Here is a 22,195-nt window from a genome sequence, read left to right as displayed (position 1 = left end):
ACATCTTTGCTGCTTCTCTCCCATATTGTAAATCACTTCACAACACACAGTACGACACAATGAAAACAGTCTGTTCAGAGCCTCCAGAAAATAGCATCTGTTAGCTTTTCAGCTCCGGATGATGGGGTTTACTTTAGTCTGAATTGCCGTGATACTCTCTGCTTCACTGTCCACTGGTGGGATCAAGCTCTGAAAACAGGTGCTAGTTGGATTTATATACATCTGTGTATGGCAAATGAAGTAAGAGGAAAGAGAACAGAGGAAATGCTCCAGAAATGCTTAAGGAAGTGCCGCTTCAAATACAATGGATAGTTGTGCACTGCAGGTAATTAATTTTAGCAGACCAACCAAATAACACACACAGTCAAGCTCTAGTAATTATTTTCTAGCAAAGACTGCAGGTCTCTCATGATTACTCTCAAAGGCAGAATTCTAAGTTATGATGGGCTTATGAAGTGTCAGAAATTCCCAAGATAGTTTTGAATGGACCATTTGACTTTTGAGTTATTACCACATTAGACTACTCATTTTGATTTGATTTAACAAACAGATTTTGAGCACTTGCTATCTGGTATTATTTGGGGCTGGGAATACCAGAGCAAATAAGAAAAGATCCAAGTTCTCAAGGCTGGATCACATAGTTGTTTTACTATAATCTATATAAATAGCAGTTTTTCTTTAAGAACATATTCATAGGTTCTGACATTTATTTTTCAGGTGCTTGTCACAATTTATGCTGATTATATTGCCCCTTTATTTGACAAATTCACACCTCTGCCTGAGGGAAAGCTTAAACAAGAAATTGAAGTAATGGCAAAGAGTATTGACTTCCCTTTGACTAAGGTGTATGTTGTTGAAGGTAAGGCTACCTGGGGGTAAGGAATTTTTATTCACATGATTTGATTTGTTAGGGTTTTATATTTGGGCTTTAAAAAGCCAGATTTCTAGGAATTGGTGACATACTCCAGGGATAGAAATTTGTAGCCTATTACCAATCCTCCTCTGACCTACAGCTGTGTTTGGTTGGCTTTACAGTGTTGTTTGGCCAAGGCCTTCTTCACTCCTTCTTATATCTTGTATATTAGACTGATTTATGAACTTAACATTACTTGCCTGCCTCCCTCAGGTAATTGAGCTGGTCTTTTGCATAGTCAAGTTCCGTTTAGCGCTAGTTTGGGGGCTCATAAAGAAAACCAATGTTACTGCCTTTGTCTCATCCAACAAAACTTTCAGTGTTCTGGAGGCGTCTGATTTCACTTGCACATTACCAAAAGTGTAGTACCATCGGACTTCAGATCAGTTATTCTCTGCTTTTATGATAAATGCTTTTGAGAGTTAAGCTATATGTTAGCTTACATAAGACTACTAAAGTCTCAAGCCCAAAAAGATGTAGAGTAAAACCATTGTATGATACCATGACTTTCAGAATCCATAAATTAAAATCCATGTAAATGCGTGAGACTGGTTCTGCCTCTGCCACTTAGCACCTGTAGGATCTTGAATGAATCCCTTCACCCTCCAGGTTTCAGTTTTGCTTCCCCTAAACCATGGTTTGGCAAACATTTTCTGTAAAGGGCTAGTCAGTAAATATTTTAGACTTTGTGGGCCACATGGTCTATCTCTGTCACAACTGTTCAACCCTTCCTTTAGAGTACAGAAGCAGTCATAGATAATACATAAACAAATGAGCATGGCTGTGTTCTAATAAAACTTCATTTATAAAAATAAGTGGCAGAGTAGATTTGGCCTGCAAACAGTATTTTACCCATCCCTTCTCTAAACTAAAAAAAAAAAAAAAAAAAAAAAAAAAAAAAAAAAATCACCAGTGCAAAACAGCTGTATTGGATGAAGGAGTAGAAACTGAGAAGTAATTATGGGATCGGGGAGAATAGAGATGGCCACAATGGGAAAGAATGAATTAACAGCGACTAGAAGAGTATAGAAGTCTCAGACATCTAGTGATTCTGAGGTAACAGCCCAGCTAAAGGCATGGTTGGGACATCTCTATGGCAGAAATGGTAGAATGACAATTCCTACTACTTTTTAGGCTCTGAGGTTACTGCTCTTAGTTAATAGTAAACTAGAAGTATATCAATCAGTACAGTAGGACTGTCTTTTAGGGACTTTTACTGATGGGGCAACCTAAGTTGCTTATCACTTAAGGGATAATCAGATAATATGAAACGACAGCTAATGATATCACAGTAGAGGTGATTGATAAGATGTGTAATATATACTGGCAGTGCCATGTGGTTTTAGATGAAATAGGGAAGGCTTTATGGAGAATTATAACATGAGCTGGTACTTTATGGAATATCAGGATTTAGCCTTTTATTCCTCGCTCCCCGACCATCTTTCGGGGCCAGCCCACACTTAAGGCAGGAAGACAAAAAAGCCACTGGCGTTGATCTCATTTGTGCTCCAAATCAATATGAAAAGTAGAAAGTATGTGCTGGGGTGCAAGCAGACTCTGATAATGATCAGACATGGCAAAGTGAAACCACCAGCCTTGAGGAAACCTCACATAGAATATTATGCCATGTTGGCCAAAACTGGTGTCCATCGCTACAGTGGTGGTAGTACTGAATTGGGCATAGAAAATGGGAAGTACCGAGGAGTATGCCCGCTGCCTCTCATTGCTCGAAGTGATTCTCGTATCATTAGAAGCATGCCAGGACAGACTGATGAAAAGTGAGTCATACAAGGCTTTTTCTTTAGTAAAACTGGCCAGAGCTTGTTTAAAAAAAAAAGATTGAGTAAGTGGAAGGTAGCATTTCAAAGGTGAGGCTGTGGGGTCAGTAGGTTTTTATCCCGGTTTTATCACAAATCACCTGTTGTGACTTTGGGAACTTACCTTTGCTAAGTTTACTGGTCTGTAATGTAATTTTTTAAATAATAGTAATAATGCTTAGAAATATTTTGAATGATTAAGTGTTGTACTAATAATAACAGCATACATTATGGATCTGTAGGTTGATAGGGATATTGTAGTGAAAAACCCACGTTGTGTTCTAAAAAATTATCAGATAGCAGGTGTTGTGCAGAGAACGAAGCTAGTGTGATGTGACCAAGGATGACTAAGTAGATAGATACTTTAGATTGGGTCATCAGGCAAGAGCTCTCTGAATAAATAAATGAATTTGAGCTGACGCCTAAAGGAAGAAGCCATCCATGCTGAGATCAGTGGGAAGACCTTCTAGAGCTTTGTGTCGGCAGGAAACAAAAGAAAGCCCAGTGTGGCTACAGCACAGAAGGAGGGTGTTAGGACGTGAAGTGTGAGACACAGGCAGGAGTCAGACCACATAGGCCTTGGTGAATCAGGAGAAGAGCTTGGGTCTGTAAGTTCGGGGGGGAAAAGCCATTGAAGGTTTTAGTGACATGGTCTGGTTTGTAGTTTTTAAATACTGTGGGTTACTCTCTGGAGAAAAGGTTGTAGTGAGAGGGCAAGAGTGGCAGCCGGTGAGCAGTTCAGAGGCTGTGACTGTGGCTGTGGCCGTGGTCAGGGCAGAGATCAGGCGGCTTAGATTAGGACATTACAGTAGTAATCTATGCAGAGAGGTAGATGCACTGGGATCTGGTTCAGAGGGAGAGTTGAAGAAATTTACTCACAGATTGCCTGTGAAGGAATTGGGGAAACAAGAGGCATTAAGGGTAATGGCCTAGATTTTTGACCTGGCTGCTGGATAAATGGTGGTTTACACAGATGGGAAAACTGAGTGAAGAGCAGGTGTGGGGTGGGCGGATTAAGTTCTGTTACATGTTGAGGTATCTGTTGAACGCTGTATTAGAGTTCCTCAAGCAGTGGTTAGCTCCGAGTAAGCAGTGAGCCACTATGGCTGATCGAAGCAGGAAGATTTCTTGTTGAGACAATCTTTGATAGCTCACAAAATCATCAGGAAGGTTAAGTTTACAAGCTTGGAAAATGGGCTATTCCCAGGGAGAGGAGGAGCTCAGAATCTCACTGTAGAACCAGTCTGCTGACAACCCTGCTATTGCCTCCTGCTGTTGCAATTGGCAGTTTGCTCTCTTAACATCCTGCCACTAGCACCCATGGCATTAATTCCTCACTGCCCTGCTTCTTTGCATAATTAGCTCAATCTTCAGAGTCCCCAGTGGGTGGGTGTATCTGATTGACTGAGCCAGGGCGTGGGCCACGTGCCAGGAGTCTCCCACAACACTTACATGGTGAGAAAGTCCCTGAACACTGAAAGGAGAATTCAATACTGGGCAGGGGAAAAGCACACACACACGCATACACACACAGGAATATAAACCACAAATCTGCATTACACACATCCCTGTGGAGATGTAGGAATGGCAGATAGGCAGCTGGATATATGAACTTGGAGTTCTAGGGAGAGGTCAGGGCCAGAATATTGATAGGAAAGCATCTGACACAGATGCTGTTTAATGCCATGGATGGGGGCATTTAGAGAAGAGAAGGGGCTTCAGGTTGGCGTCAGCAGGAGAGGAAGAGCCAGTAATGGAGGCTGAGGAGGAGAGACCATGGAGGTAGGAAGAAGTCCAGGAGAAAGTGGTATTTCTTTTGAGATAGGAAAAGAAAGTCTTTCGAGGAGGGAGTGTTCAGCTGTGTCAAATGCTGCTGAGAGGTGAAGGTAAGATATCATTAAACAGAAAGACACAGATGGCAATGCCTTACATTGGTTTTCAGAGTTCTTAAGTATATTACTTCAAGTGGCCTCATCAACCCATTCTGTAAACGCTCATTGAATATATATTATATGCCAGCACAGTGATACAAAATGCTTATGGTCTAGGGCAGGGACCCCTATAAGCTTTAGTGACTGTAAATATTTTCAGGAAGGTTTGTTCCAAGACATTCTTGGGCTCCATTCCCAGGTGTTTTAGTATCTACTTTTAACAAGTGCCCCTAGATGATTCTGGTATAGGTATTCTTTGGGCTATACCAGTGGGAGATATTAAGATATTAATTTTATTTTATTTATAAGTGTACAGTTTGCCTGTTTCCATAAATAACTTAAGGCAGCTTTTAAGAAATACTTGTATTTAAAAATTAGAATCAGAGAAGACAGAAATGAGAGAGAACTGTAAGACCTCTGACTGATACATGATACTCCAGATACTGAGGTCCTATACCACTGTCAGAATTGGACCACATGTTTGGCTCTTCTAGGCAATGAAACCAAAAAATGAGAAAATAATAAAATAAATAAGCTACTACTTACTAAAGCCTTCCTAAATTCTAAACATACTCCGGGCATACTGCTATATATGTAGAATATACTGTATCCTAAACCTACTGCTAACCATAATTTATATTAGAAGTATAAGTAGATATAGAATATGTATTTTCTGTGATATCTCAGGTTCTTAAGAAAAACAAATGTTTTATCATTTCTTTTAAAAAATGTGTATAAGTAATAGTAGTAGTTTATGGATCAGGCAGCATATGGATTGACTCGCTTAGAATTTATCATGTAATCTTTAATCCAGCTCAGTCAGGTAGAGATTAGCCTCATGCCATAAACTGGTAAAAAAAAGCTCAAGGAAGTTAAGGAAGTTTCTTATATTTACACAACTACTACATGGCAGAGCCAAGATTTGAACCCAAAGTCTGCTCTTAACCACAAGGTCCCTGCACAGTGTAGAACATTTAGAAAATAAAGAAAAATATAAAGAAGCAAATTTTAAAATTAACTATAGTTCAGTTCTTATTAGCCATATACTGTTAGGCATGTTTTTTTCCCCAGTCTTTTTAAAAATAGCTTTAACTTTTTCTGATTATAGAAGTAAGTATACTTATTTTAAAAAGCCTTAAAAAGTATAAAGGAGGGAACAAAATCCATAGTTCTAGAAGCCAGTGGTAAACACTTCAATATTTTGAAATATGTCTTTATAGGCCTGTTCTATGCTTTTCTGTTTACATGTACCTTTTTTCCATGACAATAATAAAACTATGTATATATATGTTTTATATCCTCCACAGTATATCGGTGAGCTTTTTCCTGTCTTATTAAGATTCTTCAGAAGTATTGCTTTTTTTCTGGCTGGTTAAAATTCCATTTCACAGCTCTACCATAATTTAATCATTCCACTACTGTTGGATATTTAGACTTTACTTACTTACTTATTGCTATAAAGCTGCGATGAGCACAAGTATTTGTTGGCAAAACTTTAGGGAAGCAGATACTCTCCATTGCAGGTGGTGATTTATGTTGATAACAGTTTTCTTCAGGTATTAAACAGTTTGAAAATGTTAATGTCCTTTCCAGTAATGCAATTTCTAGGAGTCTCTCCAAAGAACCCCAAACTTTTTAATTATTTTCCATGCTTTGAACTGTCTTTTCCTTAGGATCTAAACGCTCTTCCCACAGCAATGCTTATTTTTATGGCTTCTTCAAGAACAAGCGAATAGTTTTGTTTGACACTCTACTAGAAGAGTATTCTGTACTAAACAAAGACATCCTGGAGGAGTCTGGCATGGAACCCCGCAAAGATGGAGAAGGGGACAGTGAAGAAATAAAAGCTAAAGTTAAAGTGAGTTCTTCTTTTCCTAAGAGACCCTGGCTTCGTTTTTATAAACAGTTCCTATGACAACTCAAAATAACATCAGTTTCTATGTAGTGAGCAGTAAATTCAAGGAGACTGTCAGATAAGAACCCCATGGCCCCTTTATAATTCTGGTATTTGGGAGAGATTATCACTATTATTATATGCTAACTACCTTGCAAGCTTTTCTAGAACATACACATGAAACTTGGAAGCATAAGATAGGAAAATTCTTATGACTATAAGCTATCTTTAAAACAGGGACATTGTATATATTCCTTATATGTTTATGTTCAGAGAATTCACCTAGGCAGGATAAAGAGAAGATAAACATCTGATTTTTAGCTCATTGAGACACGCTAGTGATAGGCTTCAGTACTGGAGAGACTTGGATTTGAATCCTGGTTCTGTCATTTAGTAGCTGTGTGTCCTTGGGTACACTGTACAGTGTGGTCAATTTTCTTTTGTTTGTTTGACAAATATTTATGAAACACATTTTGTGCTGAGACACTTTGCCTGGCACTGGAAGAGTAAGAATAAGAGGGAAACTTCGCTCTCGAGGAGCTTATGGTCTAAAGAGAAGAAGCCCAGTACAATATGATAATTGTAACAGTGAAGCTGTGTGTCCGGATGCAGTGGGAGCACAAGAGAAGACTTTCTTTTTTTTTTTTTTTGAGAAGACATTTCTTAAATCTGACTTAAGTCTCAGAAACTTTTTCTGAATTCTTTCCTGGATGAGGTGAGCCGAGGCTGATAAGCAAGATCTCAAGTATCAAGACTAAATGGGGGAGAAGGGATAGTGATAAGAAACAACCCAGATTTTATCAGAGACAGCTGCCAGTATTTGTATATGTATGGGAATGTGCTATTGGCTTTGGTGTCATTCAGAGATGATTTTGAGTTTACGTAACTCTGGGCAAGTAAATTAAGCTCTGTTCTGGATTTCTTAACTAAAGGGTGATATTAGCAGGGTTTCTCACCTTGGCACTATTGACATTTTGGGCCAGGTAATTTTTGTTGTGGGAGGGTATCTTGTGCATCATCGGGATGTTTAGCAGTATCCCTGGTCTTTCCCCACTACATGCCAGTATCAATCTTCCCTACCCCCAACAATTGTTACAACCAGAAATATCTCCAGACATTGCCAGATAGCCCTGGTGGGGGATAGGGTAGGGTTTGTGGGGCAAGGTCATTCCTGGTTGAGAAATACTGGGCTATAGATGCCTGCCTTTTAGGGTTGGGAGGTAAATGAAACAGTATAGGGGAAAAACCTTGTACTCCATTTTATATATTTTAACTACCAGAAAATAACTATAATCTTTTGAACATCCATTTTGAGGCTAAAAAATATAGTCAAGTAAAGTGCCTAGCCCATTATATATATGTTCATGAGGCAAGAGTCTGTGAAGGGATTAAGTAGCATTGGGAGAGGGCTAACTGCTTTCATTTTGCTTGTTTTTGAAGTGGGGTTATCCTGCTAGTTAGGATGATGGAATAAAAGTCACTTTGGTCTGAATTAGCATCCGGATTTTAAGCTAGGAAGAGATCTTAAGGTCATCTTATCAGTAGGAAAACTAAAGTCCAGAAAGGGTAACCCAGAGGCAGCACGGCGGAATCATTAAGTTGAGCAAGTCAGGCTGCTTAAGAGGTAACCACATTCAGGGGTGTGGGGATGGGGGCAGATAACATCATAGCCAAACAATGATGTTAAGTAGTGGTCCATTTAAAACAATGTAATGAAATTACTGACCTTTAGTATCTAGGGGAACATTATTCTTTGGCTTAAATCCTACAAAAGATTAGATAGTCTTTATTTATTTATTTATTTTAAACTTTTTTTTTTTTTTTTTTTTTTTTTAGATTTTATTTATTTATTTGACAGAGAGAGATCACAAGTAGGCAGAGAGGCAGGCAGAGAGAGAGGGGGAAGCAGGCTCCCCGGGGCTCGATCCTAGAACTCCAGGATCATGACCCGAGCCAAAGGCAGAGGCTTTAACCCACTGAGCCACCCAGGTGCCCCAAGATTAGATAGTCTTTAGAAGTGTGTTGAGTGGAGTTTGAGTTATTTTGCTGACTTGAAAAGCCTGCTTAATTTCATTGATAACTACAGATAACTACAGATTTTTAGCATCTAGGTATAGGTTACATAACAAAGATACATTAGATATAGTGCTGCCCTGAAGAATGGGTAGTAGAGGAGACTAGCCATGAATACAAATAGCCCATAAATGAAAGCAGGGTGTGGTAAAAGTGGCTGTAATAGTGTGGCCTTTAGAAGTTAAGAAATTACTGAGAATTCTAATAGACAGTTTTCTTAAAAGAGAAGATATCTGACCTAAGTAGAATTTTGACTGGGAATGGGGCTTTTCAGGTTGAAGGTATGGAATGAATAAAACTATAGAGATTTAAAACAAAACAAAACAAAACAAAACTACATGTTGACTATCCTAAGACTAATAATTATGTGGATTTTTATAGATGGAAATAGAAAGGTAGACTGGGATCAGTTTGTAAAATTCTTCCTGAAGATATCGAGTGGTTTCCAGTGGCTTGGAAAGGTTAGATTGATTTGGGTAGAAGTCAAAGCTTGCTTTAGGAAAATTACAATTTAGTGGCAGGATGAGCAGACTGGAGGCAGGGTGACTTCTAGGGGCCTACTGCATTAAGGTAACCAAGATAATGAGGGTCTGCACTAGAGTGAGAATCAGAATAAGTGCAAGAGTCATGGTACTGGTCCTGGTGATTGCTGTTGTGGGGAGCGAAGGAAGTCAAAGACTGACTCAACACAGAGAAAGACAAATAGCATATGATTTTGCTCATATATGGCATTTAACAAACAAAACAAACAAGCAGAGAGGAAAAAAAAGAGAGGCAAAGCAAGAAGCCAACTTTTAACTATAGAGAACAAACTCATGGTTGCCAGAGGGGAGGTGGGCAGGGGGATGGGTGAAATAGGTGATGGGGATTAAGGGACACACTTGTGGTGAGTATTGGGTGTTGTATGGAAGTGTTGAATCACTACATTGTACACAAACTAACATAACACTGTATGCTAACTATACTGGAATTAAAATTAAAAACTTCATAAAAACAACAACAAATTTGACTCAACACTCATTAACTGTTGTGCTTTCCAGTGCATGTGCTATACCACTGTTTTCGGTAGCATAGCAGTATTTTAAATGTGAATAGCTGTATATTTATTAAGGTACATTAGGACAGAGATAGAACTAGCATACAGCGATTTCATGAATATGGCCATTTAGGACAAGGCTAAGTTTTAAAAAAGTGAATTGGTTTAAAGAAAGCTATTGAGTAAATAATCGCACAGAGAGCACACAGATGTAGCAGAAGTTTAGGAAACAGTGGTTTAGTCACCTGCTACTGAACGCCTACTGTGTACAGTGCAGTGGGGCGGGGGGATGCAAAGATGGTTTTCAGTCTGGATGAGGGAGCGAAAAGGAAGCATTTCATTTTTTTTTAAAGATTTTATTTATTTATTTATTTGTCAGAGAGAGCACAGGCAGGCAAAGTGGCAGGCAGAGGCAGAGGGAGAAGCAGGCTCACCACTGAGCAAGGAGCCTGATGTGGGACTCAATCCCAGGACTCAGGGATCATGACCCGAGCCAAAGGCAGCCACTCAACCGACTGAGCCACCCAGGTGTCCCAGCATTTCATTTTTAACAGAAGTTCGAAAAAGGAGGGGCACCTGGGTGGCTCAGTGGGTTAAAGCCTCTGCCTTCGGCTCGGGTCATGATCTCGGGGTCCTGGGATCGAGCCCTGCATCGGGCTCTCTGCTCTGCAGGGAGCCTGCTTCCTCCTCTCTCTCTGCCTGCCTCTCTGCCTGCTTGTGATTTCTCTCTGTCAAATAAATAAAATATTAAAAAAAAAAAAAAGTTCGAAAAAGGAAAACTAAGCGATCTGAAATCCCTCCTCTCAGAGAGCTAGTAACATTTTGGTGAATGGCTCTATACTGGTTATTAACATTTTAAAAGATGTTGAGGAAACTTAACTCTGGCATTTTATCCTTCTGGAGACAGACAATATTTGGAACAACCTGTCTCAAAAGTAGTTTGAGTAAAAGGGAAAATAAAACTATAGAAAAGCTCCCCCTTGGGGAAGAAAAGAAGTATGTCCCAGCAAGTGCTAGGGTTATGTGTAAGTCTTCCCAGTTAATAAGAGTAATAGAAAGGGCACAGGTCCTAGAGATGTGAGGTCAGGATTTACCTACTACTCACTAGCAAGATGATCTGAAGCAAGACATTTTTAATTTGTCAGCTTCCTTTTCTTCATCTCTAAAATGAAGATAATAACCCCCCCCCTCCTGCGCAGTTTGGTGGTGTTGGGATCAAACAAGTCAGTGGGTAAGTCTTGTGAAAAAGAAAGTGATATAGAAAAGTAGAAGATGTATGATAGTTCTCTTTATTCCTTTACTTGAAGTTACTTTGGGAAGTAAAGGAAATCTAATTTCGTCCAAGAATCTATCACAAGGAAGTAAGTCTTCTTTGTGTGGGAAGTGATCCTCGTATATTAAGCTCTCATCATTCCAAATCTTTGTGACTCTGTGTACTTTCTAATAGTGTCCTAAAACCAGCCTCATGCTAGAACACAGAGGCCTATGCTATCTAGTAGAGAGCTGGTTCTGTGAAAGAATTCATAGTTCATATTGGGAAGCTGGCAGCTAGTGAAAACAAAGTCTCAGGGCCACGTTACCGTATCTACAGTGAGACTACTGATGGCTGCCTTATTGTAGTAGAGAATAGTGAACTGCATGTAAAATGCCTGATACATCCAGTGTCTGCCACATAGGCCATTATGGAATGGGAGCTATTACCATTATTATTATTATTATTACTATTATTATTAAACAAAACAGCCACATTTTTTGCTTATTATGAAAGCAATAGAAAAGTTAGAAAGCTTGAATAATTCAGCTGACCATAAATATCTTCCTATGTATTTCTCATCTTTATAAACTGTCATTTTTTTTCATCATTCTCCTCCTATTAGATGTATGGATTGTTTCCAGTTTTTTACTATTAAAAATATTCTTGTTGTGAATCTCTTCGTATGTGAATTTTCACTCTTTATTTCCCCCTTAGAATAGACGTCTGTTAATTGGTGCTTAAAATTGGTACTCTTTCTTAACAGCCCTGAAGGTATAGGTACACATGTGTCTCTCTGCCTTTTAAAGAACTAGGTCAGTTTTCTCATTCTTTTCTTCGCCTACCAGATGCGCTCTGACCTAAATTCTACTATTTGAAAAGAAAAGAGATAATAAATGTCAGTACTATCTTGCAAATCTGTTTATCCTCTTTCTCATTTATCTACCCAGAGGAATTGGGGAAGGAGGGGGAAAGTGGTAGAATAAATGTGGCCGTTTGTGTTCCCATTAGGTTATAATTTTCTGAATTGTATAAAACAAAATCAGTTCCATATTCATCTGGTTTTTTTGTACTTCACCCTTTTAAGTAGCTGCAGTTTATTTCAAAACCCTTAGCCTTCATTTCTCTAGGATGCATATTCTTCAATTCTTTGTTGCAATATACTGTGTGTCTGTAGATCAAGCTTGTTTATTATTTGGTTCTGATCTTTCTATCTCTTTGATACTTTATTTGCTCGATGTTTCAGTTATTGAGAGAGTTATGTTAACATCCTCTATTAATAGATTTGTCAGAACTGATATATTCCTAAGAAATAGTATTAGGTACATATAAATTCAGAATTAATGCATCTTCCTGGTAAATTGAACTTTTGACCATTCTGTACTGACCTTCTTTAATAATGCTGTTAAGTCATCTTCTTTTTTTTTTTTTAATGATTTTATTTTTAAGTAATCTCTACCCCCATCATGGGGCTCGAACTTAACACCTCAAGATCAAGAGTTCCATGCTCTACCAACTGATCCAGCCAGGCACCCCTTGAGTCGCCTTTTAAGTTGATTTTGTCTGATGTTAATATAGCTACACCAATTTTCTTTTGGCTAAAGCTTGCTAGGTGTCATCCATTTACTTAAAAAAACCAAATATTGAGCTAAAACGTCCTATTTTTAAATGTACGGTGCAGTGGTTTTTAGTATATTCGTCATGTTGTACAGCCAGCCACCACAATCTCATTCATCCTTTTACTTCCCACCTTACCATCCTCTGTCTTAGATGCCTTATACAGAGCATATAGGTAGGTTTTGTTTTTACAGTTGTTTTTATTTTTATTTATTTATCTTTTGAAGATTTTATTTATTTATCAGAGAGAGCATGAGTGTGGGGAAGGGCAGAGGGAGAGGGACAAGCAGACTCCCCACTGATTGGGGTGCCCAACATGGGCTCTATCTATCCCAGGACCCTGAGATCATGACCTGAGCCAAAGTCAGATACTTAACTGACTGACCTACCCAGGTGACCCCTTATGGTTGTTTTTAAATCCAAACTGAGAATCACTATCTTTTTTTTTTTAAAGCTTAGTTTATTTATATATGTTGTAATTACTGATATATTTGGGATTATTTCTACCATCTTATTTTATACCCTTTTCTTCTGTCCTTTCCATACTCCCATCCTAATCCCAAACATGCATACGTACACTTGCTGCTTTTTTTTTTTTTTTTTAGAGCTGTATCAGGGTTTAAAAAAAAAATTATATTTGAGTTGTTATTTAGGTTGGAAGGTCTTGTATGATTGTTCTTTCAATGACTGCTGTTAAAAATTAAGCTTGCCCATGTAACTTAAAATCTTAAAATATTCAGTATCTTCACTGCTTCCTGACCAATCCAGGGACCATATACACTTTAACCCAATTATTCCTTTCATCTTGTGTTTTAGTTTTATTTTGTTTAATTTTTACCCCACAAATTAGCATTATTATTTTATGCAGTTATTATTTAGATTTATCCCAATGCTTACCTGTTTCTTTGCTTACCATTCCTTATTTATCTTACACCTTCCTTTTAGACATAACTTTCCTTCTTCTAGAAGTATATGTTGCTAAAACATTTCTGGGTTTTGTTTTTTGGACATTTGGACATTTCTGGGTTTTGTTTTTATTTCATTCTCATTCTTGAATGTCAATCCAAGACTTTCTTATTGAGTTATTTATCTTAGTACTTTATTTTTAAATATTTATTTATTAGAGAGAGAGAGATAGTGAGAGAGAACACAAGGAAAAAGGAGAGTGAGAAGCAGACTCCCAGCTGAGCAGGGAGCCCCACCTGGGGTTTGATCCAGAACACTGGGATCACGACTTGAGCTAAAGGCGGACACTTAACTAACTGAGCCACCCAGACGCCCCGTTATCTTAGCACTTTAAAGATGCCATTCTAGGGCGCCTGGGTGTCTCAGATGGTTAAGCGTCTGCTTTCAACCCAGGTCGTAATCCCAGGGTCCTGGGATTGAGCCCCACATCAGTCTACTTCTCTCTCTCTCTGGCCTTCCCCTGCTTGTGCTCACTCTCTCTCTCAAATAAATAAAATTTAAAAAAGAAGATGCCATTCCATTATGTTGTAGCTTACTTTGTTCCTGTTGAAAACATCTGCTCTGGGCCTATTGTCATTTCTTTATAGCTCTCTGTGGTTGTTCTTAAGATTTCTCTTTGATTTTCATATTCTGCAGGTATGGACTTCTTTATCTCAGTCCTACTTGGGATGTATTGTTGTTCCTATATCAAAAAAATTAGGTCTTTCCTGAAGTTTTGAGAATTCTTAACCATTTACACATTCAATTGTTGCCTCTTTCCCATTCTCACCAGTCTGTCTTTCAGCAGTTCCAGTTAGTTGAATGTTACATCCATATCCATATCACCAGTCTATCTTTCTGCAGTTCCAGTTAGTTGAATGTTACATCCATATCCATTTACATGAATGATACATACATAGCTCATTCTGTCTTCCATAAGTGGTAATCACTCTTTTATATTTTCCGTCTTTTTGTCTACATTCCAGTGCACTGATTCTTTCTCTGGGTATATTTATTCCATTCTTTATCCAGCCAATTGTGTTTTAATTCTAAAGCTCTGTTTGTTTCTTTTTCAAATCAGTTTGATTGTTTATGGACATCTCCTGTTCTTCTTCATGTTCTTAGATCTCTTTTTTGTGTAAAGTATGCTTTTAAAAATATTTTGTATCTAGTAGTTCCATTATCTAAAGTCCTATGGAGCTAATGAAGCTCTTTATTTTTTCTGCTCTTACTCATTGTTCCATCATTTTTTGAAGTCTTTGGCAATTTTTATTGTGAGCTCAAAATGCATCACTGATTTTAATCTTTAGGAATCCTCAGGGGTCTGAGTTTAGGGTACAGTTCTCATTTAGAGGATTTGCATTTGCTTCTGTCATCTGTCCCCAATGCTACCAAACTGGAAGTACTTTAATCTGTCAGCTTGGGATTTTTCTGGACCATACCAATCATGATTTTGATTTTGATTTGATTTTTTTAAGATTTTATTTATTTATTTGACACAGAGAGAGAGATCACAAGTAGGCAGAGAGGCAGGCAGAGAGAGAGGGGGAAGCAGGCTCCCTGCCAAGCAGAGAGCCTGATGCGGGGCTCTATCCCAGGACCCTGAGACCATGACCTGAGCCAAAGGCAGAGGCTTAACCCTCTGAGCCACCTAGGCGTCCCATGATTTTGATTTTTAATCAGAGGCTTTTTAAAAAAAAATTTATTAATTTAAAAAATTTTTTATAAACATATAATGCATTTTTTTCCCAGGGGTACAGATCTGTGAATCGCCAGGTTTACACATTGCACAGCACTCACCATAGCACATACCCTCCCCAATGTCCATAACCCCACCGCCCTCTCCGGACCCCCCTCCCCCCAGCAACCCTCAGCCTGTTTTGTGAGATTGAGTCTTTTATGGTTTGTCTCCCTCCCAATCCCATCTTCTTTCATTTTTTTCTTTTTCTACCCCCCAAATTCCCTCGTTGCATCTCCACTTCCTCACTCCCACTTCCTTCCAGGGAGATCATATGATAGTTGACTTTCTCCGATTGACTTATTTCGCTAAGCATAATACCCTCTAGTTCCATCCACTTCGTCACATATGGCAAGATTTCATTTCTTTTGATGGCTGCATAGTATTCCATTGTATATATATATACCATATCTTCTTTATCCATTCATCTGTTGATGGACATCTAGGTTCTTTCCGTACTTTGACTGTTGTGGACATTGCTGCTATAAACATTCGGGTGCATGTGCCCCTTCGGAGCACCACGTTTGTATCTTTAGGGTATATACCCAGTAGTGCAATTGCTGGGTCATAGGGTAGCTCTATTTTCAACTTTTTGAGGAACCTCCATGCTGTTTTCCAGAGTGGTTGCACCAGCTTGCATTCCCACCAACAGTGTAGGAGGGTTCCCCTTTCTCCGCATCCTCGCCAGCATCTGTCATTTCCTGACTTATTAATTTTAGCCATTCTGACTGGTGTGAGGTGGTATCTCATTGTGGTTTTGATTTGTATTTCCCTGATGCCGAGTGATGTAGAGCATTTTTTCATGTGTTTGTTGGCCATCTGGATGTCTTCTTTGCAGAAATATCTGTTCATGTCCTCTGCCTATTTCTTGATTGGATTATTTGTTTGGGTGTTGAGTTTGTTAGGCTCTTTATAGATTTTGGATACTAGCCCTTTATCTGATATGTCGTTTGCAAATATCTTCTCCCATTCTGTCAGTTGTCTTTTGGTTTTGTTAACTATTTCCTTTGCTGTGCAAAAGCTTTTGATCTTGATGAAATCCCAGTAGTTCATTTTTGCCCTTGCTTCCCTTGGGCGATGTTCCTAGGAAGAAGTTGCTGCGGCTGAGGTCAAAGAGGTTGCTGCCTGTGTTCTCCTCAAGGATTTTGATGGATTCCTTTCTCACATTGAGGTCCTTCATCCGTTTTGAATCTATTTTCGTGTGTGGTATAAGGAAGTGGTCCAATTTCATTTTTCTGCATGTGGCTGTCCAATTTTCCCAGCACCATTTGTTGAAGAGGCTGTCTTTTTTCCATTGGACATTCCTTCCTGCTTTGTCGAAGATTAGTTGACCATAGAGTTGAGGGTCTATTTCTGGGCTCTGTATTCTGTTCCATTGATCTATGTGTCTGTTTTTGTGCCAGTACCATGCTGTCTTGATGATTACAGCTTTGTAATAGAGCTTGAAGTCTGGAATTGTGATGCCACCAACTTTGGCTTTCTTTTTCAATATTCCTTTTGGCTATCTTTTCTGATTCCATATAAATTTTAGGATTATTTGTTCTATATCTTTGAAAAAAAATGGATGGGATTTTGATAGGGATTGTATTAGATGTGTAGTAGGTTGCTTTAGGTAGCATAGACATTTTCACAATATTTATTCTTCCAATCCAGGAGCATGGAACATTTTTCCATTTCTTTGTGTCTTCCTCAATTTCTTTCATGAGTACTTTATAGTTTTCTGAATATAGATTCTTTGCTCAGAGGCTTTTTTCCCCCCATTTTAGGTAAGACTTGACACGTTTGGGTGATTTTGCCACGGTATTTTTTTCTAGCTCATGTAATCTGACTCAGTGTAGTTCTTCATGGAGTTGTGCAAAGGATCTCAATTTCCTTTGGCTTTCCCTTACTCTCTGATGAACTAAATTATATGTCTAAAAGGATATTTATGGGGCTACTGAGTGGCTCAGACAGTTAAGAGGCTGATTTTGGCTAGGTCATGCTCTCAGAGTCCTGGGATTGAGCCCCCATGCGGGGCTCTCTACTCAGCTGGGAACCTGTTTCTCCCTTTCCCTCTGCCCCCTCCCCACTCGTGTGTGCACTCTCTCTCTCTCTTTCTCTCCAATAAATGAATAAATAAAATCTTTTAAAAATTTTTTAACAAGATATTTGTAACCTGTTAAGCATTTTTAGACATCTGAGAGTTTTTCAGGCTATTTAGTTAGTAACATTGCCAGAAGCTAGCATCTAGTGGTGGGTGTATGTGTGTGTGTGTGTGTGTTGATGAGTGAATATGTGTGTATACATGTGTGAGTGTGTATAAGATTACATTGTTCATTGTGTATTGCACTATTTACATTGAATCTGGAAAGTTTATAAACAATTTTTTGTGGCTTAGTAAACATATTTCATCACTGATATGACCATCTGCCATTTATGTTCAATTATTTTGCGGTACTGTGATAATATGCAAGTGGTTACACGTGTGTCAGCTAAAATTATTTTATTTGATTGATGAATGTTGAATAATTTACTTTTACATCCATAGTTGTGTAGAAGTTGAAAGCCCAGGTCTCTGGCACCAGATTGCCTAGCTTCAAATGCCACACTTTGGCTGTGTGGCCAGAGGAAAATTAGTTAATTTCTCTGTGCCTAGATTTTCTCAACCATAAAGTGGAAATAATAAGAATTATGTCATATGGCGGTTGTGGTGTATAAATGAGATAATTAAGTATTTAGCACAGAGGGTCTATGTAGTCATTGTTTAATAAACGTTAGCAATTTTTGTACTTTTTTTTTCACCTTTCCTGGCCCAGTCTTCATATGTCTTGAAGGGTTTTGAAAAATTAAAATTTTCTCCTAATATAATGTCTATTTCTTCCATACTGCTCTTTTTCTGGATCTCCCATCTTAACAACTCCCCTCATAGAGCTGGTAATTCTTGGTTGTCTACTCCTTAGTAGGAGAATGGGACTAAAAACTTGATTGGAATCTCTGAGCCTGTCGATAAGGCATGTTCACTTTGGGCTTCTCTATAGGCTGACCTGGGTGGGCTTCTTGGCCGGACAACACCTGGTGTTAGTACCCTCCAGCCTTTCCTGGTGGAGTGGTCAGAGTTCCCAGGGAGTACTGTTTTGATCTTCTGCCTGGAGGGTAGTGTTCTGGGAGCCAGGTGCAGGGAGAAGACTGGGTCAGGAGAGAGGGTTGTCAGTATTCAGCATACCCTACCTACAGCTGACCAGTTACATAGTCTATTGCTAGTGTACTCTAGCCCTCCACTATCCCCAACCCTTGTTGGAAAGGTTCTCTTCTTTTGCCCTGCCCAGAGAAAATAAATGTTTGGGCTCTTGCCGCAATGAGGGAGGAGCAGTTGCCTTTTGGTGTGGAGTTGAAGAAGGAATCTGGAGCTTTAACCACTTCTGAAACCTCTCGTACCCAATTCTTATTGTAGGGCCTTCCCCTTTTCTCCCAGTTCCAGAAGTACCTAGTGTTGTTAGTTTGCAAGCCCTTTGCAGACTGTGTGGTGTAAATCAGGCTGGTTCTCTTTGGTCTACTGCTGCCTTGTGAGTCAGCTTTCTTTATCTGCTAAGTCTGTTTGTATGCCCATCTGCTTTCCTGCTTCCAGAATGTTGCTGTAGTCACCTTTCATGTTTTCCCCATCCACGTGGGTTTATATCTTTTAAAAAAGTTCCTTTGACTATAGTTTTATTGGGGATTTTGGAAGGAGTCACATTAGTTGTGAGTTGTGAATGTTCTTTCTGCCATCTTAACTTGGAAGTCTCAATTTTTTAAAGGGCAAGTCATGGTGTATTGGGGGGTTATCATAAGTGATACGTGCTTATTTGTAGGTAATTTGGAATATAAGAAAGATACAGAACAGTTAAATATCACTATAATTGTATCATATAGAAAAAGCTGCTGTTAACATTTGATATACATCCAGCTTGTTTTCTGTATTTGTGTTTTTATTTTACATTTACACTTTTTCATAATTAGAATCATTATTTTTAGTTTTAATTAGAATTATTATTTTTAGTTTTGTATCATGCTTTCTTCACCTAATAAACCATTTTCCCATGTCAGAACATAATTTTGGAAACAATATGGCTGTCATATAACTTTGTCATGAGTTATTTAAATATTGTCTATTGATATTTATATTTTTAGCATTCTTTTTTCCTAATCCAAATTGGACTGTAAGCTTCATGAAGTCAGGGAATATCTGTCTTGTTCATGATTCTTTCTCCAATGTTGAACCCAGTGTCTACTATGGAGTGATTCAGAGAATGTTTTATTAAGTGGATGAGAAGTTTTGCATAAAGGTCTGATTGTTTTCTTAAGTTAGTTAGAATCTAAGAAGGCCTCTTACTGGGTTAAAAGGCATAAACTTTTTGAAGGTTGTTAATTTATTTTCAATGTGTTCTTTGATTTAGAATAAGAAACAAGGATGTAAAAATGAGGAGGTGCTTGCTGTACTTGGCCATGAACTGGGGCACTGGAAGTTGGGACACACAGTCAAAAATATCATTATCAGCCAGGTAAGTGGGAGTGACAGTTCTCTTTTTATGGCATGATAGTCAACGAAGGGGAAGTATGGCAGGCAGGAGAGGTGGTCTGGTGGAGAGGTGGCTTCATCTCACGGCTCCCTGACTTACTACCTGTGACCTCAGGCAAGTTCCTTAAGCTTTCTCTGTCTCCGTCTCAGTCTTACATCTTGACTGATGTGAGAATAAACGAGCTAAGGCATGTAAAGAGTTTGGAGTAGTGTGTGGAAGCGGTAAGGACTGTGTCAGTGTTTATTGCTGTTGCCACCATTGTGGCCACCTCCAGAGTCACTCAGCTCTCGGAACTGCGAAGATCAAAAGCCGTGTGCCTTGATAAGCTGGACATTAATTAAAATGCTTTCTTTTTAAACTTTCTTTCTCATTTACAAGCCACTATTGAAGAGACCTGTAGTGGCTATAGAGAAGAAAGTAACAATTCCTATAACATTCCTCCTCTGGGGTCTAAATCAGCTGTAAAGAAGCAGTTACCACAGTTGTCAGGCTTTGGGCAAAATAGCATTATATCCTGTTGACTGCTTCTGAGCAGATGTGGCCTTAAACCCAGTCTGAAGTGGGTGTTTGTTTTTGTTTTGTTTTCCTGTCAGAGGGGTAATGTGCCAAGGTAATAAGATTTAAGGGAGGCAGATGTCACACAACAGCATAACCATCCAATCACCACACTTAAGAACTATATAAGGATCAGAAGTGGGTCTTCATACCTTTCTAAAGGCCCACCGGTTCTGGTGACGGTCTGCATGAAAAGGCTTGTGAGCCCCTTTGGGCCCTTCTGTTGCCTTGCATCTTTCAGTAGAAAATGAATCTGTGGCTTGAGGCTAGTTGTGTGGATAGATGGCAGTGAGTAAGACAGTAAATAAGTCTAAATCCGAGTTCAAGTATTTGGTCTAAAGAGGAAAATCAGTGCTGTTTTCATAAAGGAAGGGGTGCAGTGGAATCAGGCTACCGTGAGGTAGTGGGCTGGTCTGTGATGTGTGTGGTGCCTGATCCAGGGTGGAGTTCACTGCCCCTTCTAATAGATTGTGCACTCAGCGAAAGCCAGTGGGGGGATATCTGGGTTGTTGACAAATGCACTGACTCCAGCCCTGGCACCTTGGCCACATTGTTCAAGAGCTCCTTGACCGAGTCCTAGAGTGGCTGGGGAGAGAAGCCGACTAACATCCACAGAGCAGGTATCTTCTCTACCTTATTGACAGTTTCCTTTACTGTGGAGTCTTTTTTTTTTTTAAAGATTTTGTATATTTATTTGACAGACAGAGATCACAAGTAGGCAGAGAGAGAGGGGGGGAAGCAAGCTCCCTTCTGAGCAGAGGGCTCGATCCCAGAACCCCGGGATCATGACCTGAGCTGAAGGCAGAGGTTTTAACCCACTGAGCCACCCAGGCACCCCTACTATGGATTCTTTTAGTGAACACGTTGGGCCAAAGTATTATCATACTCTGGGATAATTTTGGAACTTTTCCCACATACCTCTTTTCCAGATCTTGTTAGCCGTCCTGGAGTTCATTCCAAGGCCCTGATCATTCAGCCATACCATTATTTGCCAATGATTATATAGTCTTAGCTCAGACGTTCTATCCTTCCAGACTACCTGAAATTTAGATATATTACCTAAAATTTCCCTCACTGAGAGTATTCCTTCACCGCTGTTTTCCAGACACAGCCCCAAGGGATATTGTAATGCCACAGCAATCTCCTTTCAGCCAGTGCCAGCATATTTGTATTATTTGTAAAATGTGCTCAAGTTTTTTATCCTCAATTAATGATCATAGGGAGCTCCCCATGAGGAAGGGTTGATTGAGGGCTGGCAGAGTGCAGGAGTTGGGAACTGGGAGTAGGAGCCACTTGCTCATTTAACTTCTCTCTTCGTGACATCCTTCGTTCCCACTCACATGTATGCCACTTAGCCTGATGTTGGAGTGCTTCAGGGCGGAACAGTTTCCTGGCTATAGGTGGGTCAGTTTAGGAGGGGCAGCTCAGAATGCAGGATCCTAGTGTCCGATGGTCAGGAATCAGTCTCTGGATGGGCCCAGTAGCAAAGCAAAGTTGATTTTCAAAAGGCAAGTAGTTACTTGACATAAATGTCACGCATAGCTTATAATGGTAGGAGCCTTCCCTGTGCGTGAAGTTTTCTGTTGGAGCTTGTCATGTTGGCTCCACTGAGTTACCAGGACTAAATAGCAGAGCTGCTTGCACTCCTTCCTGGGCCAGCTGGCGAACCTTGTGCCTAGCCTCACTCTTAGCTGATAGCTTTGGGGTCATCTGGCAAATGGTTTGGAGCAGCACGTTCACATATGGTACCTCTGGCCTCCCAAGATCCTGACCTGCCAAGGGGAAAAATGGTATTTGTTCTCCAACCTTACTCTAGTACCCCTTTACTCATATTTTGGCGCAGACTTTTGATTTTTTTTCCCTCTAGTTTATCGTTAAAGATACAGCTA

The 22,195-nt window shown here is 39.4% G+C and overlaps 2 protein-coding genes and 1 non-coding gene across 6 annotated transcripts in view; 2 read left to right on the top strand and 1 right to left on the bottom strand.

Annotated features, from left to right (window-relative positions):
* The window catches only part of ZMPSTE24 (zinc metallopeptidase STE24), a 46,167-nt gene that overhangs the window by 18,076 nt on the left and 5,896 nt on the right, over positions 1-22,195 (top strand). For all 4 annotated transcript variants that reach the window (XM_045978583.1, XM_045978580.1, XM_045978573.1 and 1 more), the window contains exons 6-8: positions 718-859; positions 6,335-6,519; positions 19,629-19,733. In XM_045978583.1, coding sequence (XP_045834539.1) covers positions 718-859; positions 6,335-6,519; positions 19,629-19,733 — 432 coding nt within the window. The remainder of the gene's footprint in view (positions 1-717; positions 860-6,334; positions 6,520-19,628; positions 19,734-22,195) is intronic.
* Positions 2,294-2,695, top strand: LOC123947392 (60S ribosomal protein L30-like). The gene is made up of 2 exons (XM_046013578.1): positions 2,294-2,301; positions 2,383-2,695. The coding sequence occupies exons 1-2, from the start codon at positions 2,294-2,296 to the stop codon at positions 2,693-2,695; spliced, it is 321 nt and encodes a 106-aa protein (XP_045869534.1).
* On the bottom strand, positions 20,339-20,439 carry LOC123928892. The gene has a single exon (XR_006815845.1). It is a non-coding gene; the product is annotated as a small nucleolar RNA U13 (small nucleolar RNA).

Source organism: Meles meles, chromosome 1, assembly GCF_922984935.1.
Source record: "Meles meles chromosome 1, mMelMel3.1 paternal haplotype, whole genome shotgun sequence".
Taxonomy (NCBI): domain Eukaryota; kingdom Metazoa; phylum Chordata; class Mammalia; order Carnivora; family Mustelidae; genus Meles; species Meles meles.
The sequence above is the reverse complement of the archived record's forward strand: the minus strand, read 5'-3'. Positions and strand labels throughout refer to the sequence as shown.